Source organism: Lissotriton helveticus, chromosome 5_1, assembly GCF_964261635.1.
Source record: "Lissotriton helveticus chromosome 5_1, aLisHel1.1, whole genome shotgun sequence".
Classification (NCBI taxonomy): Eukaryota; Metazoa; Chordata; class Amphibia; order Caudata; family Salamandridae; genus Lissotriton; species Lissotriton helveticus.
The window spans coordinates 326,959,856-326,975,725 of NC_136065.1; the positions used below are offsets into that span (position 1 = coordinate 326,959,856).

General features: G+C 42.5%; 1 protein-coding gene across 2 annotated transcripts in view; it reads right to left on the reverse strand.

Annotated features, from left to right (window-relative positions):
* Positions 1–15,870, reverse strand: part of LOC144754510 (C-signal-like) — a 199,281-nt gene that overhangs the window by 62,120 nt on the left and 121,291 nt on the right. For both annotated transcript variants that reach the window (XM_078642397.1, XM_078642398.1), the window contains exon 2: positions 10,584–10,635. In XM_078642397.1, coding sequence (XP_078498523.1) covers positions 10,584–10,635 — 52 coding nt within the window. The remainder of the gene's footprint in view (positions 1–10,583; positions 10,636–15,870) is intronic.

Consider the following 15,870-nt stretch of genomic DNA (forward strand, 5'->3'; position numbering starts at 1 on the left):
GACAGACTTTAAGGATATGTTCAAAGCCAAACCGACTTTTTCCTACACCAGGGGGAAAAACTTGGGCGAAATCTTAAAACAACCAACGGAAAAGCCACCAATCTCAAAAGGAACCAGGCCGTGTAACAATTGCAACAATTGTCACAACATAATTCCTGGAAATAAACTAACTCACCCCATGAAAGGTTATAATATCAACCTAAATGTTACGGCTACATGTGACTCCAACAATCTAATTTATTTACTCAAATGCCCATGAGGGAAGGTCTACATCGGCAAAACAGAACGCAAGTTAAAAACTCGTGTTAATGAACACAAATCAAACATCAGAACGAACAACTTAAAATCATCAGTAGCGTCACATTTTGTGGAAATGAACCACAACATAGCTCAACTCAAGTTCATGGCATTGGAAATCATTAAAAAGACTGAAGGAAGAGATAATAACAGGATGTTATTACAACGGGAGAATTATTGGATTTATAAACTTAATTCAATTAAGCCGCATGGCTTAAATGAACGCATTGAGTTTTCATGTTACCTATAACTGTACCACAACCTTGATTGACAGCACTTTTTTAGTGCCACTTAGTTCTGACTCTGCCTCCTACCTGTGGGTAACCATCTTATCCACATATATTTGTTTATTATTTTTTGTACATTTGTGTACCTTGAATACACGATATAGTTTTGAATTTTTTGAATATTGTGATTGTTTGAATATTGTGATTGTTTACAATTACTCTCTGCCCTAGTAAAATGTATATTTAGACATTCCGTTTACTCACTTCCTTTCCTATTCTAATGTGTACAATGGTCCCTTTTCTAGCTTTACACTTCCCGATCACGTGATTCTTTCACCTTTACGCTTTCTGTTTATTAAGCGCGCACTCACGCTTCCGGTTAAACCTTTGCCGGTTCATGTCGGCATCCGGAACCTTTTCCGACTTCCAACACTGTAAGTAACTACTAATCTTGATTACCGTTTTTCGTGCGCTTTTTACCCTCGTTTAAATATAAGCACTCCGCCACTAGCTCGTTTAAATTGGATTTTTACTCGTTCTAGCTTTGCTAAATATTCACGGTAAACTCACTACCTTTTAACATAACGCTAGCTCACACGTTACCTTTCCACTTGATCAAAAGTCGATATGTCATATACCATAAATCCAGCCACTGTTTAACTACCGTACTTTTCATTAAGGACCAAACCATACTAACTCACACCTCGGTGTTTCCATTGGGTTAAGGAACCTTTCGTCTTCAGTTACTTTTTATCATTTTTATATGACGGTTACAACCATATTCGTCTTTATTTTAGAGGCTCCCCGATGAAGGGCGGTTGCCCGAAATGCATTGGAGCAAGATAAAATAACATGCATTTTCGAAGTTGGATTGTTTTTGAAATTTTGAAAATGGATATGAAATGAATACCATTTACAGAAATAAATAAACAACAGTTGAAAATACTTACCTTCTAATTTATCATTTGAGGAGGGATTCACCAATTTCAGTGCCCAAGGGATGTCATCAATGTACCATTGATTACACTATTGAGGATTATTCTTTTTTCGCCCTAGGGTGTTGGGCGACACCTTGGAGCACCTATAAACATTTTACTCTTCGTTTGAAACTTTATCAACTGCAGTGCACGGGCCTATTTCATTTTCAAATCAACATTTAACCAGACGTCATCACAGGGAGGGCAGGATCCTGGTAGCCCATTGGCTAGTGGCCACATCATCCTCCCAGGGCACTTTTTGGACATAAATATATCCGCTCTGGCAAACCGGAACCTCATAGCACAATGGAACTGGAGAAAGTAGTGAAGAAGGACCGCCCTCTGATTCCTGAACTTGGCAAGAGAGGCTGCACCGACTGCTGGACTTCTCTTTGGTAGCCCAAGGTACCCAGGTGAGGACTGTACCTGGGGCTCCCGGCTCATGGAAAAAACCTCTCCTGAGCCCCAGACAAAAGAAGTGACTCCAAGGGTCAGTTGACTGACCCCCTGAACCAACACCGAGGCCATCAAAGCTGAAGAAGCCCACTCTGGAAAGTCAATAGCCACATTCTTTGAATCACTGCTGGCTGCCGCTGAATGGCCCAAGAAACTAATCCTTGATGGTCAAAAGTTGCACCCAGGTCTGCTGGATCCAGGAGGGTCATCTAAGCCCAGATTGGTCCCCAAAGTCAGACACCAGCCTTCACTAAAGGATACAGCTCAATCTGCTGTGTATGGAGATTGGTAGCCCAGCGCAGTTGGCCTCCTACTGGCTCAAATAGTACTTCGAGGGACACTGACCCATGTGGCCAAATACGCCCCACCTTACCTGTGGAACAAAGAATAACCACAAGGACACCTCTGTCAACTACACAGCACCCAGAGCAGAGCACACTTTCAGCATCCTCAGCATCAGGGGCACTCCATTGAAGTATATGGCAGTCTTGATGTAAAGTGTAGGACTGGACTTTAGACTCCTTAGTGGCCCCCTGTGACCTTCTCCCTCCCAGAATTGGAAGCCCCACTCGTTGCCTTTTCAAATGTCCTTTACAGGCTGTTATTCAGACTTTACTGTCAGAAGCAACACTCATGACAAATGCTTGGTTGTCTTCAAACTGGAGCACCCACAACAGAGGTGCGCAGAGATCTGAACAGTCTGCACCTTGACTCTCAGCAGCCAGATCTGACACTGATCAGGAAGACTTTAAACAAAAAGAGAGGTAGGGAGAGTAGACCGACACTCTTATTCCCCGGTTATGATCAATAAACAAGCAAAGAGTGTCTTATGGTTGCACTAAACCACATTAAGGGAAATGAAAGCATAGTCCCTTACTTATATACACTGCCGAAAACGCATAAGAATCGAATGCCCCCCCCGGCCGACCAATTGTGTCTGGCATAGGCTCTTTGCTTGAGCCTCTATCACGCTTCTGTGACTATTACCTGAAGCCAATTGTCCAGAGCACTCCAACCTACCTCAAGGACACCAAGAACCTCCTTCAGGTGCTCAAAGACCTCGACCTCACAGGATATACAGTAACATTGGTCACACTAGACATCGAGAGCCTTTACACCAGCATCCCCCAGGACGATACCATCAAGGTCCTGGGTACTGCTCTCAACTCAGTCACCTGGAATTTCCAAACATCAAAAGATTTCATTTTGGAGTGCGCTACATTAGCACTGAAAAAGAATTTTTTCTCTTACAAAGGTAACCTCTTCCTACAATGCACTGATGGGCAGCACATTTGCCCCCAGTGTAGCGGGCCTCTATGTTGCCAATTTTGAGGCTAAACACGTCTTACACCCAGAGTGTCCCTTCGCCACGTCTATAAAGATCTGGAGACGCTACATTGACGACGTCCTAGTAATATGGACCGGCAATGACCAACAGCTACAGGCTTTCTTGACCTGGATTAATACCCTAGATCCGAATTTGAAATTTACTTTTGCGACCAGCAAAACTGAGGCAACCTTTTTGGACGTGACAATCAATGTCACTGGGACAAGACTCACCACAAAAACTTTTTTCAAGCCAACCGCTCCGAATAACCTTCTAGAATTCACGAGTTTCCATCCCCGTCCACTGAAAGAAAATTTGCCATACGGCCAGTACTTGCGGCTTAGACGCAACTGCTCTGACCTACAAGATTTTAAGACCCAATCTGCCGACTTGACAGATAAACTGAAAACTCGAGGCTACCCAGTGACAACACTGAATAAGGGTAACAAAAGAGCACGTACCCAGCCACGGGAAGCTCTATTAGAGGATAAAGTCAACAACTCCAAAGACATACCATTAACATGTGTGACTACATATAGCACCCTATCTAACTACATGAAGAAGTCAATTAACAAAAATTGGAGAATCCTGTCCAGTACGAACAAAACCTGGGAAAAAACATTGTTCTCTTTTAAAAAAGGACGTAGTCTAAGAGATGCACTCGTCCATACACGACCAAAAGCCACTCCCCCGACACAGTGAGATCTATCACTGACACCTGGAACCTACCAAGAGTTACTGGCCATTTTCCCTGCTCCAACTGCAGTGTTTGTCACATAACTGCACCTTCAAAAACACTTGACCTTGAACCTGGAAAATCATGGATACAGAGGGATCACACAAACTGCAACACGCAAAATGTAGTATACCTGATCAAATGTCCTTGTGACCTACGTTACGTAGGCATGACAAGTAGAAAGGTGAAGCAGAGAATTTGCGAGCATCGTTCAAACATCAGAAGCAAAAAACTAACAACTAAAATGAGCAGACATTTCTTTGAGAAAAATCACACAACCAATGATTTACAGTGGACTGTAATTGAACACGTGAACAGTGGCAATAACATAAGCAGTCGCCTCTTTGAAAAAGAACAGAGGTGGGTCTACAGGCTTAGGACCCACCTGATTGGTCTGAATGATGACATACCTTGGAATGCTGTGATTAAATAGACATTTTGTGAGTCAAATAGTTCATCATGTGAATCTGGTACCTCCTGGCTGCTTTACAACTTCTCCCCATAGCCCTGCCATTGACTTTATACATGCACATTGTCATATAATGAACTTCCGCCATACAGCAGAATTATGTGCATTACACAGCTAATCCACAAACATGCCACGGTGTTTGTTCACGGGCCAGACTCCCTGCCTTAATAAGTATTTTTCGTAATCTTATTAGCTAGCAATCGGTTATCAGAAAGCACATTATTGCCATAATAGGACCCTTTTCCTTTTTTTCAGAATAGCGGCCCACTTATGTGCTAGGGCGCGTCACAATCTCACGCCCCAGTTTTTGACCCCCTAGGTATCAAACTATGGATTTCAGCCTTAGCGTTTTTCACAAACTCTAAGGCGCCCGTCGAGCTGGTAACGCATCCAGACGCGTCTAGTTGCTGAGCAACGATATGCCGATCATGTGACTACACTGTCACTCCAAGGTGATTGGCTCACTCAAGGGCGTTACCTCCTGCCACTCCTCTGACCACACCTATCCCGGAAACGATCCCCGCCTCGTTGCTGTTCGAACATATACGGCATCCTGACCCCGCTTTCACATCTTCGGGGTCCAGTAGAGGGTGATGCATGTACACTGAGGGTGCCGAGCATCGAGGGCGTGAGTAGTACCTGTGACTCAACGATCGGCTCACCGCTAAGCTAAGTACCGATTCTAATGTCAATGACTCACTCTATGTCTCTCTATTTTATTTGACAAACGCGCAGGGTGTGCCAATTACGTTCCCACCCCCCTCCTGTGACCCATGGTATTCCTCCTTAACACCAACAAATGGAGACATTTTAATTTATTTATTTCACGCGATCGATCTGCACTATTAATTTGATCGCAAATCGGAAGTTAAGCTTCCGTTTTTCTTTACCTACACACCTAGCTTCTACCACGCATAGCACGTAGCACTTCCTTCTGAATAGCAACTAAAACCCCAGGGGCTAAGGTGGTGATAACTATATGGTTATATTTCGCCACTATTGTCTCTGAACCACATTTGGAGCACCATAGATTTACGATTACCATCAGAACAAATACTAAATGTATGTCCTGTTCTACATGTGTGTCCATGTCCCTTTTATTCACAGGTGCAGAAACCGTAAAGTTGAAGCCTCCTAAACCAGGAGTGATTAGGGAGACAATTCTTTCTTCCTAATATTTTTTGCACGTTTTCACTGTTTTTCTTATTTTCACTTACACGTCCCTAGGCAAGGGTGGGCCTTAGCGCGTCCATACCGCCAGGGTTTAAAACACACTTTTAGTCCTGAAGAATTGCCTGGTAAAATTACACCGTTTCGTGGCAAGAAACATGTCGACTGAAATTTAGGAATCTACCACTCAACTAAATGTGGACTGCTTCCATACACATAGATTTTAATATAATGTCCTTAGTGATCATAGAATAAAGTTCCTTTTGATACACTAAAGACATTTTTTAATACCCTCACCACCCATTAGTTTAGTTTGCACAAACACGTCCTAAATCTCACTAACCTGGTCCGTAGTAGTCCTGGGGTTGTAGCACACCAAAGAGACACTCGGTCTCTTTGGTGGGGCCCGATGATGAAGCATGTCATCACTAGGTGGTGAGTGAGGGCTTTCTTAAATGTCCTAACTGAGGCCATTTTTTCTCCCCCTTTTTTTGCTCCTTAATGTGGTTTAGTGCAACCATTAGACACTCTTTGCTTGTTTATTGAGTGATCAGGAAGAGACAGAGGGTTGTACCACTTCTCACGACCATTCACACCCTGAAAATAGAAACTGAAATCCACCCTTCACTGCTGCCATCCACCAAATGGCAGCTCTAGAATGACTAAATGACTAAATCGGAAGCTCACTATATCAGAAAGGCCTATTCAAATTTCTAAGGGGAAGCCGGTCTCCTCAACAGTGCCCACATTCCCCCTCTCCAGTCTCAGGAATGTCAGCAATACCCCCAGAGTGGGAAGCACAACCTCACCTCCATCTTGTGCACATAACCAGGCAAGGGCCAACCCCAATCAGACCCACTGGCTTGTGTCACTGTGGTTCACCCATACACTGATGTACTGCACTCCACTTTACTGACATAAGTGCACAAGCTGAAGCACATAGGATCTTATTGTTAGGATTCCAGGTACACTATAGGCAACAGAATTTAGTGACAGTGGGCAACTGGCTTCCTCTCACATAACCCAGTTAAAAAGGCCTGGTCAGACTATAATCACTACAAAAGAAATGGCTTTTTGCCACCTACAGAAGAAATAGGTTTTAAGTTGTGATTCTCTTGTCACACCCCATATGACGTTTTGTGTCAGAAAAGATCCCTGCCCAGCCCTATTATCTGTCACGAACATCAGAGGGATGCCTTTAATTCTAAGTGCTTTTGGAAGATATGTTTAGAAACTCTTTGTGAAGGGTTGCTTTTAGAATCAGGACAAAAGCGTGATATAGCAGTACTTTTCTCACAGATAAGTGGCAAGTCAATCAAAATGTTTCACCCCCATCTGATAATTCTAAGTTGTTTCCCAGCTTCTGCTCAATCCCTTTCAAACGCCACCCATGGAACCTTTTCCCGCCAGCCTCCCATGCCCAGAATATGAGAAGATTCGTGTAGCATTAAGGAAGACACCATGGATACCACTTGGAACCTGAGCTACATAACATCTAATATATGATTGGCAAGAAAACCGTCAAATATAATAGTGCGTTTAAACTGTACTAACAAAACTCAGTCCAGACCCCTTACGATTGTAGGTGGGCTTATTCGCACATAGGCATGACAAAAGAGCCAGGGAACACCGTGGCTGCTCATGGAAAAGACGCAATAAGCAATTCAAAATTCATGGTTTCCTGAGATTTCTTTAGTAATGTGTTGTATTTTTTTTATACCAATTCTCCTGTATTATCTCTGTGTCTATAAGTTGTCAGTGCCTCCTTAAACTTAAAGGCAAAGGCAAGTCATTCAAAAAGTTCATGGTTCTCTGTGCCAATGCTTCATATGTGGTTCAAGCACAAATTTGGCTCATTCAAAACTATGCCCAGCCATAGGAAGAAATGCATTAACTGCAAAAACATTGAACACTCACTTCTGTTTTTAACAACGGTCTTAAAATATTAAATGGCCGGAAACATATTGCTGCAAGGGAAAAAGTAAAGAAAGCAAAAATTTGAAATGACTCAGGAGGTGACACCAGGCAGTCTAACAGGGAATTAAAGAGAAGAAGGGCACTACCATCGGGAACAATAGACAAAGGGTTAAATCACAAGTACTCATTGAAGTATCTTGTAAGAAGATGCAAGAGGGTGCATAGGGGTAAAACTCTCAGCGGAAAGCATAGGCACGATTTAACCTGAACAACATCCAAGGAAGGCTCAAATCCTTCAGGATACATGATGTATACACTAGAAACTCCATAACAGATTCCAAACTTTGCAAGAGGATCAACGTTCAAGGGGTGTCCACTCCAGTGCCATATCGAACTTCTCAGCTTGGCAAGAGGTCTTCACTCTAAGTTTAGATGTAGGAGTGTGGTGTCTTTGAAAGGGTTTTATGACCACAAAGGAAGGGTACAGAGATTCCACTTGACCAGCATCATCTCGAGTCAGCAGCTCCACGCACTAATGATCTCATCCGGTGTTGTGTACTATGATTCTTGAAGGGAGTCTGGACAGTAAAGCCACAACGATGGGAGATACTCTCCTTCCTCAGTCCATGATCTCCCTTGTCTCTCACCACCTTGCCAATGTGGCTGGAACTATACCCTGGAAAACGACAAGACTGCAACTCTGAAACTCCAAATCTGGATCCTTGCTCGTGTAGCTTTGGATCATTTCTTTCCCTTTGTAGAAATGACCACTTCTCAGGGTATCTGGGTTCAGCCTCTTTTGTTGGCCATTGATATATGGTTATTGGGGGAGGGGGGTCATAAGTGTGTTCTAGTGAGCTGGATGTTGAGGGCAAAGGGAGATTGGTGGAAAGTGTGAGATTATCACAATCCTGATACAGCTTATCAAAGAGGTATTGCTCAAGGTCAGAGATGGTAAATGCTAATTGGATAAAGTAATCTTCTGACTGTTACGGCAGAAACAATTCTACCCTGTCCAGGATGGATTGAGTTAGGTCAATTACCACAAGACAAAGCTCTTTCTTTAGTTTGTATTTTTGACAGCACTATGGAGAATTTACCTCTGGTGACTGATTGGACGAAGTGGGAATTTTAGTCATCTGTAAGATGCCCAAAAACCATCATTAGTCCCATGGAGGAAGAAGCAGAAAGGAGCAACACAGTGCACCTTCCAAAAACTATGTCAAGTAGAGCAGCATTCAATGGGGTTGATAGTTTAGGAAGGACTAGTAGCCAGGGCTCTGCTTGCAGATTTCCATATTGTCACCATGATAGAGGACCTAGGGGCAGAGGTGGCCATAGCAGTTTGGAGAGGAGAAGACCGAGGTATGTCTGCTTTCAGCAAGCACAGCAACTTGATTGATTGGTTTCAGTCAAGCCTCTACAGCACATCCCCTGCCAGAAAGCATTAGCTAGACCTCCATAAAAACAAAATCTAAGCAGTAATCTTCAGGGTTTACCAGTAACAAGGAGCCACACATTTCAGATTCACTAAAGACCGCCTAAAATAGAAATTGGGTGTACCACTGTAGGACACCATGCCAACATGGAGTCACAATCAATCCTGTAAGGCATGGAGAGCCTCAACCTTCAACCCCCTTTGGTGCACAATCAAGCATCACATTTATCGTATCACACAGATCTATGCAGCACCTCACACTGAACGATTGGTGGTGGCAGCCCCATTCAAAAGGCAGGTTAGGGATAACAGTCACATCTCCATGCACACAAAAGTTTAATTTGTTAACAAAAGAGGGCTGGTGCCCGAAGCTCTGCTCAGAAGATGAAGGATGGTCCAATTAAATGTCGACACACTCAATGCCAAGGCTGGCATTCTTCAATCCATTCTCAGACACTCCCTGCTTTTTTCTTGCTCTTGCAGGGTCCTGCTTTCTCCTTTTGTGACGGGTTTGCCATCTTTTTCATTTCTGTCTTTCGGATCTCTGTGTTTTTGCCTCTCTTGAACTTTGCAAACGTATAGAAAAATAAGTGCTGATCCCTACCAGCAACCACTAGCTTAAATTGAGCGCTGAAGGTAGAAGGCGGATGAAGGCAGATTGCACCTCTGTGGACAACTCACCTCTAAGGGGTTCACCTTAATACACCATGGTGTTGCATTACTCTCCAAACTTCCAAGTCCCATGGCTGTACAGATCCCTGCTTTTCAAGGCCTACAGGTGAGGCTTGAGAGTGCACCCACACATACAGGGGTATTTGCTTCAAACCATTATCTTCAGCTGACTCAGTAGAGGGATCCAACCTTCAGACAATAAGGCCTTTAGGCCTCGCTAAATGATGACTCTGGCACCAAGCATTCCTGGGAACCATCAGTAGCACCATGAGAACAGATGTTGTGAGTTGCAGATACACTGAGCTGTCGGAACCGGCACAAGGCTATATCCCCTTGGCACTGATATTTTAGTAAAAACAAAATTAATGACATATGCTTTTGGGGTGGAAGAGTGTTGTGGCCCTGCCCTCTCTTATCACATAGCACACTGAAGAGAAGTCAAGGCTTCTATCCCATATCAGTTACATTAGAGAACCACCTGCCTCACTATTAAGCCTACATAAAATGATCTAGTAAGAGTGAAAATCTAACATGTGGCAGACTTTTCCCCCGCCCTGCAAGCTTTCAGCAGCAGATGCCTCTGGAAAACAAGCTAATTACCTTTGTGGAAACCATGCCAACTTTCTCTCTGCAAACTCCACTTCCAAGAAAGGGGAGTTAAATACAAAGGAACCAGAAACCATTTCTCAAATCCCTATAAATCAAGGATTATTAGATGTGCCAACAGAAGATTCCCAACTCAGCACTTCTAAATTGCTCTCTGGCCTTAGGAAACACCACGTTTTTCATCATGGATTTTCCATTAGGATCAGAAAAACTCTGAGAGATAATGTCAAAACACAAATAACAGAAGGCTGTGTCCAACTAAACACAGCTCATAAATGTAACCCTACTCACCAAGAGGCAGTATTCGGATGTTGCTGTATGTCTTACTAAGCATCTGAAGCTCCTAGGATAGAATAAAATTAAGAATTATGAAGTTAGTCTTGAAAGGGTCACTTTAGGGTCTAATTAAATCAAAATACATCGCTATTAATGTACTTACTTTTCAATGACTTCTAATGCACCCTAGATATTTTAGCTACATTGATACTCCCGTCTCTTCACAATTCAATGTCTTAAGAAAGTCACTCATTGCTCTTCGCTGAACTTAAAGCCAGCTAATATTTTAAAATGAGATTGAAGTGATGCAGAGTCATAGTTGAGTCAGTATGTGTGAGGGCATGGCTATCAGAGGTGTGGAGAAAAACTACAAAATATTCTATAACTATTTTGATGGCTTTTCATCTACAGGCACCAACATATAAAATATCTGGACCGACTCTACACTCGAGTAATAGTTGAATTTGTTTTTATTTCATTTGTAAAACATAGATTGTTGACATTTAATCTAATCAGAAAAACATAACACACTTGCATGTGTTTAACAAGTGGCAACAAACCCACGCATATGGTTTTGCGCACTAATTCATATTATCCTTCATATCTGGAGCACATAACGTCAGTGGTGATGTACCCGTTCATACTGATTTGTAAAACCTTAAAGATGTCTTTTTAAGTCTTGCCTAGGCAGCGCATGCGAGGTCTCTTCGAGACATTCTGTATCTAGGATATGGGCTTAAAAAACGCCCATCTTTTTTATTGAGTCCTGTTGCTGTCCTTTGGAAATGTCTTTTCATTGGTGAATACACTTAGTAGTCTCTCCTTTTGGAATTTGATATCCTCCAATGAGGACTGCTCCTCTTACATGTGTTCTTAATGTTGAGGTTATTTATACTTAGAGAGAACTATTTTTTTAGTTTGCCTGCCTCTATGCTCATTAACTGTTCTGGTTACTTGTAAAGTGAAACTTCTGTCGCATCTTTTGCTTGCCGCTGCTTTATCTCCAGTGCCTCCTCCTCACCTCTCCCACAACAGAGCTTTGGTTGCTTCATATCCCTTAATCTCCCCATGCTTGCAGGCGCCACCACCCCTCCAAGGCCACTGCTGTTTTCCAAATTTCTTTTGTTTCTTTACAAATACTTTTATTTATATGGTGCAGCTAGCCATGGGCTCGGGGAAATTAAACAATCAGCCCATTATCACAGGATGTTGAGACTGGTAGACTCAAACCGGGATCGACAGCTCTCACCGCTGTGCTATATCCTTTGCCTAGTCATGTTGCAGCGTGCAGCACCATATGTGACCAAAAGAGGTCACAAGGGACTCCTAGTGACAGCCTGTGGTACTGAACCCTCACAACACTGCTTGCTTTAACGTGGAGTCGAAACAGCCATTTTCACTCCCAGTGCTAAAGCACCATTGCAGGTTTACTACATTTAAATAAACATAATGGAGTTCTTTATTTTATTAAAGGGGGAGGGCATGTCGATGCGTAGCTAAAAGAAGTGGACACTGAATTCCTTATGGAAATCTGGTTATGGACTCAGTCCGGATACTAGGGTTTGCTCACTCCACTTGGCTACTCCATCACCAGATGGGATAGGCCAGGGTGAACAGAGGACTGGCTTGTGATCATCCACAAAGAGGAAACCCAACTTAACCCTCTAGAGGCCACAAACTACTCAACCTTCAAATATCGTGGAATAGAAAGGCACAACTCCCACAAAACTCCACACCATCTATCACCCACCTGGTGATTGCACACTGTTCATTGAGGAACTAACCTGCCTAATAACTCAGTTCTCACTAACTGATTCCATTGATGTGCTCCTGTGTGACTTAAAGCTGCACTGGAATGACACAGAAGATGCCATTATCCTTAACCTTAATAGCCTACTAAAAATCAACGACCTCAAGCAACTCTGTAATAAACAGACCTATAATAAAGGCTCAACTCTAGACGTCAATACTTTTCAATCTCAAATGACATTACATATCCTTCCTAGCACTATCCAACAAGCCCACGCACTGGGCTAGGAAAATCAAGTATATATTCCACTAACAGAGCTATAATCCAGGATTAGCGATCAATTAGATTCACAACCCCTCCTTGATACTGTTGATAAACCTCACCGCCCTTGATAGCTCATCAGTGACAGATGATCTTGACCAGGTTGCACCACTCACACGAAATAGATTGAGAAAAATTCAATCCAGGTCCTGGTTCAACTTAGACCTTAACAACGAAAGACGACAACTTAGAAAGACCAAAAGATTTGGAGACAGAACCCCCACTGGCGCGCCTCTCACTACTAAGATCCAAGCGGCTCTCCTACAAGAGACATATTTTCAGGGAAAACACCATTTTCTTTTGTAATCAACCCGCTGGCAACACTGACACTCAAGTCAACATGGAACCTTCCCCCACCCCTAGACTTAACTAAAGACAGGAAGGACCCAAAAAAGTAAAATATAGCATGCAAACTCCTTCAAGTAAAAAACAATGCTAAATGGAGAAGAAATTTTTTAAAAATAGCTAACTTGAAGCCCACATCACCTGCCTAATAACTCAGTTCTCACTAAGTGATTCCAATGACGTGTGACGTCAACCTGCACTGGAATGACACAGAAGACGCCATTATCTGTAACCTAAATAACTTACTGGAAATCAACGACCTCAAGCAACTCTGTAATAATCAGACCCATAATAAAGGCTCAACTCTAGATGCGAATTAATAAAAGTGAACTTGTCCCCCTTTGTTCCATCCTGCTGATCAACTGCTTGGACCACCATCAAATACTGTTCAATCTCAAATTACACCACATATCCTTCCCAGCACCATCCAACAAACCCATGCACTGGGCTAGGAAAATCAAGTATATATTCCACTAAATGAGCTGTAATCCTGGATCATCGATCAATTCAGATTCATAACCCTCCTTCACACCGTTGATGACCTCACCAGCCACTACAGCTCATCGGTGACAGATGTTCTTGACCAGGTTGCACTAACCCCGGGCGGGTAAGTCCGCTCTGCCAACGGAGTTTGCAGATTTTTGCGTACTTCGCACTCTGTGCCAAACGTGGAGTTCAGGCAAAAACTCCTCTCTGTGAAGTAGCAGAGTTAGCTAGCCCTTCCACCCTCCCAAAGGAAGGGTAAGTGCCTTCTTTTTATTTTGGGTCCGGGGGGAGGGAGCATAGCGTATTTCCACAGAGCTTTTTTCAAACTCCGTGGAAATACGCGTAGAGGCACTACGCCTGCTACCCCATGACTAAAACCAACCTCGGATTTCTGGTCCTAGCGAATTCCTGTCAGCATATTAGAATACGTATGAAAGGGATAAGTGCACAGCTATAGATTCAACGAATACGTTTATCAGTTTGCGTGCTCCTCGGGTGGCGGCCAACGTCCCTGGGCGCCTATTTAAACCTTTAAATTTAAAGACACAGCATACAAGCATATTAGAAAGACCATGTAGTTCAAAAACACTATATTGGGACTTAGACCAACCTCGGTCCCCTATTTATTATAGAGTGTGGCCGCCATATCAAAAATGAGGGTGAAATGGTGTGAGTTTATAATCTGTTATGTAAACAATGAAGTCTAAGTAAGATCGATTATAAAATGCAGATGCTGAAATATGAACATATGGACATCTATTGGTGAAACATTCAAAGCTGCTAATTATAACGGGAAGAAAGGCTGCCTACCCAACATCATTGTTGACATGAGTTTCCAAATAAATTCTTAATGAAACAGTCAACAACAAGACATCTACAACACAGCTTGTATCACCCACAAAGCATACATACAAAACGCCCCAAATATCTATAAACTAAATTATCATGAGCAGAAAAAGGCCGGGCTCTCAGAAGCTCCAACTCTCTTCTTCTCATATCTCCCAAACTTAAAAAGAAATCATTGCAGGCACGCTCCTTCTCTGGAAATACCCCCAAGGTTTGGAACTCACTCCTTAAGTTATCTGTACCACAACCCCTCCTTTTCTTGCTTCAAACGGGACCTCAAATCTCTACTACTCAACAACTACTTCAACAAGAATACGTTGATTTAGGTTTCCCAAAGACATGACCCTCCTTGACAATTTCCGTCTAGGTGGTTTCCAGACTAATTGACTACGCAGACTCAAATCTCTCCCTATCCCCATTACCCAATTGCTTGATTGCGATACATTACTGTATCCTTACTATGGACTACATTACTGCTCTATTGTCCTGCATTTTTCTCTATGACTGCTTTTAATTCAGTGACTTGTCATGTACTTCTTGTAAACGTATTCTCAAAGCATGTAAAGTGCTCCAATAACCTTGGGTCTAGCCAGCGCTATATAAAACTCAAATAAATAAATATAGGGTCTTCGTAGCACTACCACTGTAAACGTTGATCAGGATTGTTGATAGTGCAATAATTCCTTTAAGCTCCCAAAGCAACAGGATGCATCACTTCAGGATCTCAAAGTTTGCAGAGGGGAAGAATGGGATTTTCTGGACTCTTCATAGTTGAGAACCTCTAAAATACTGGGATGAAGTGTACATTGTGCACACTTCATCCCTCTCAGGGGAATTCTATTTCTGTCCTTCAGGCTCCAGCATGACCTTTGGGAGAAAGGACATTCTGACACAGTATGACTTTTAAGTAAACAAACTACAAAATTCTGAAGGTATTTTTCCAATGTGTTTTCCCCTCAGGATGAGGATTTTAGGAAACAGAAAATATGGTATCAAGGTCTCATCAGAAAATAATGTGCTGAAATTGACATAAAACACTCAAAGTTGTCTTGTAATCCAGATAATTGAATAATCCAGCAGTTTTTCAATTTTCAACTGTACTGCACTTTGGGATCAGGTTGTGCAGACAGGCAACCTTAAAAATGCAATATCCCATTGCTGCCCTGTCTTCGTTCAAAATTTCTTTATTTTTCATTTTTGAAGGAAATAAAAGCAGAAAACTCTTGTTTAATGTTGAACAGACAAGAAAAAGAATTGGTAAAGCATTCCATGATCCCACTCATAGGTGAAGATATGAAGATATTCAGTGTTTATGAATATAAATGAACCCCACATAATGGAGAACTGTAAAAGTCAGAAAAATGCCAGCAGTTTCACACTGAAATGTGTGAAATGGCTTCAGTATTATTTGAACCTGGCCATTGTAGAGGCCCTTGTTCATTGAGTTGGTGTTACTCAGTGGCTGCTGGTGACATTTGAAAGTGGTGAGGAGTAAAAGTGTGGGATGAGCGCCTGCTGGCGAGCGAGTTTAGTAAGCGAGCCTGACCATCATAA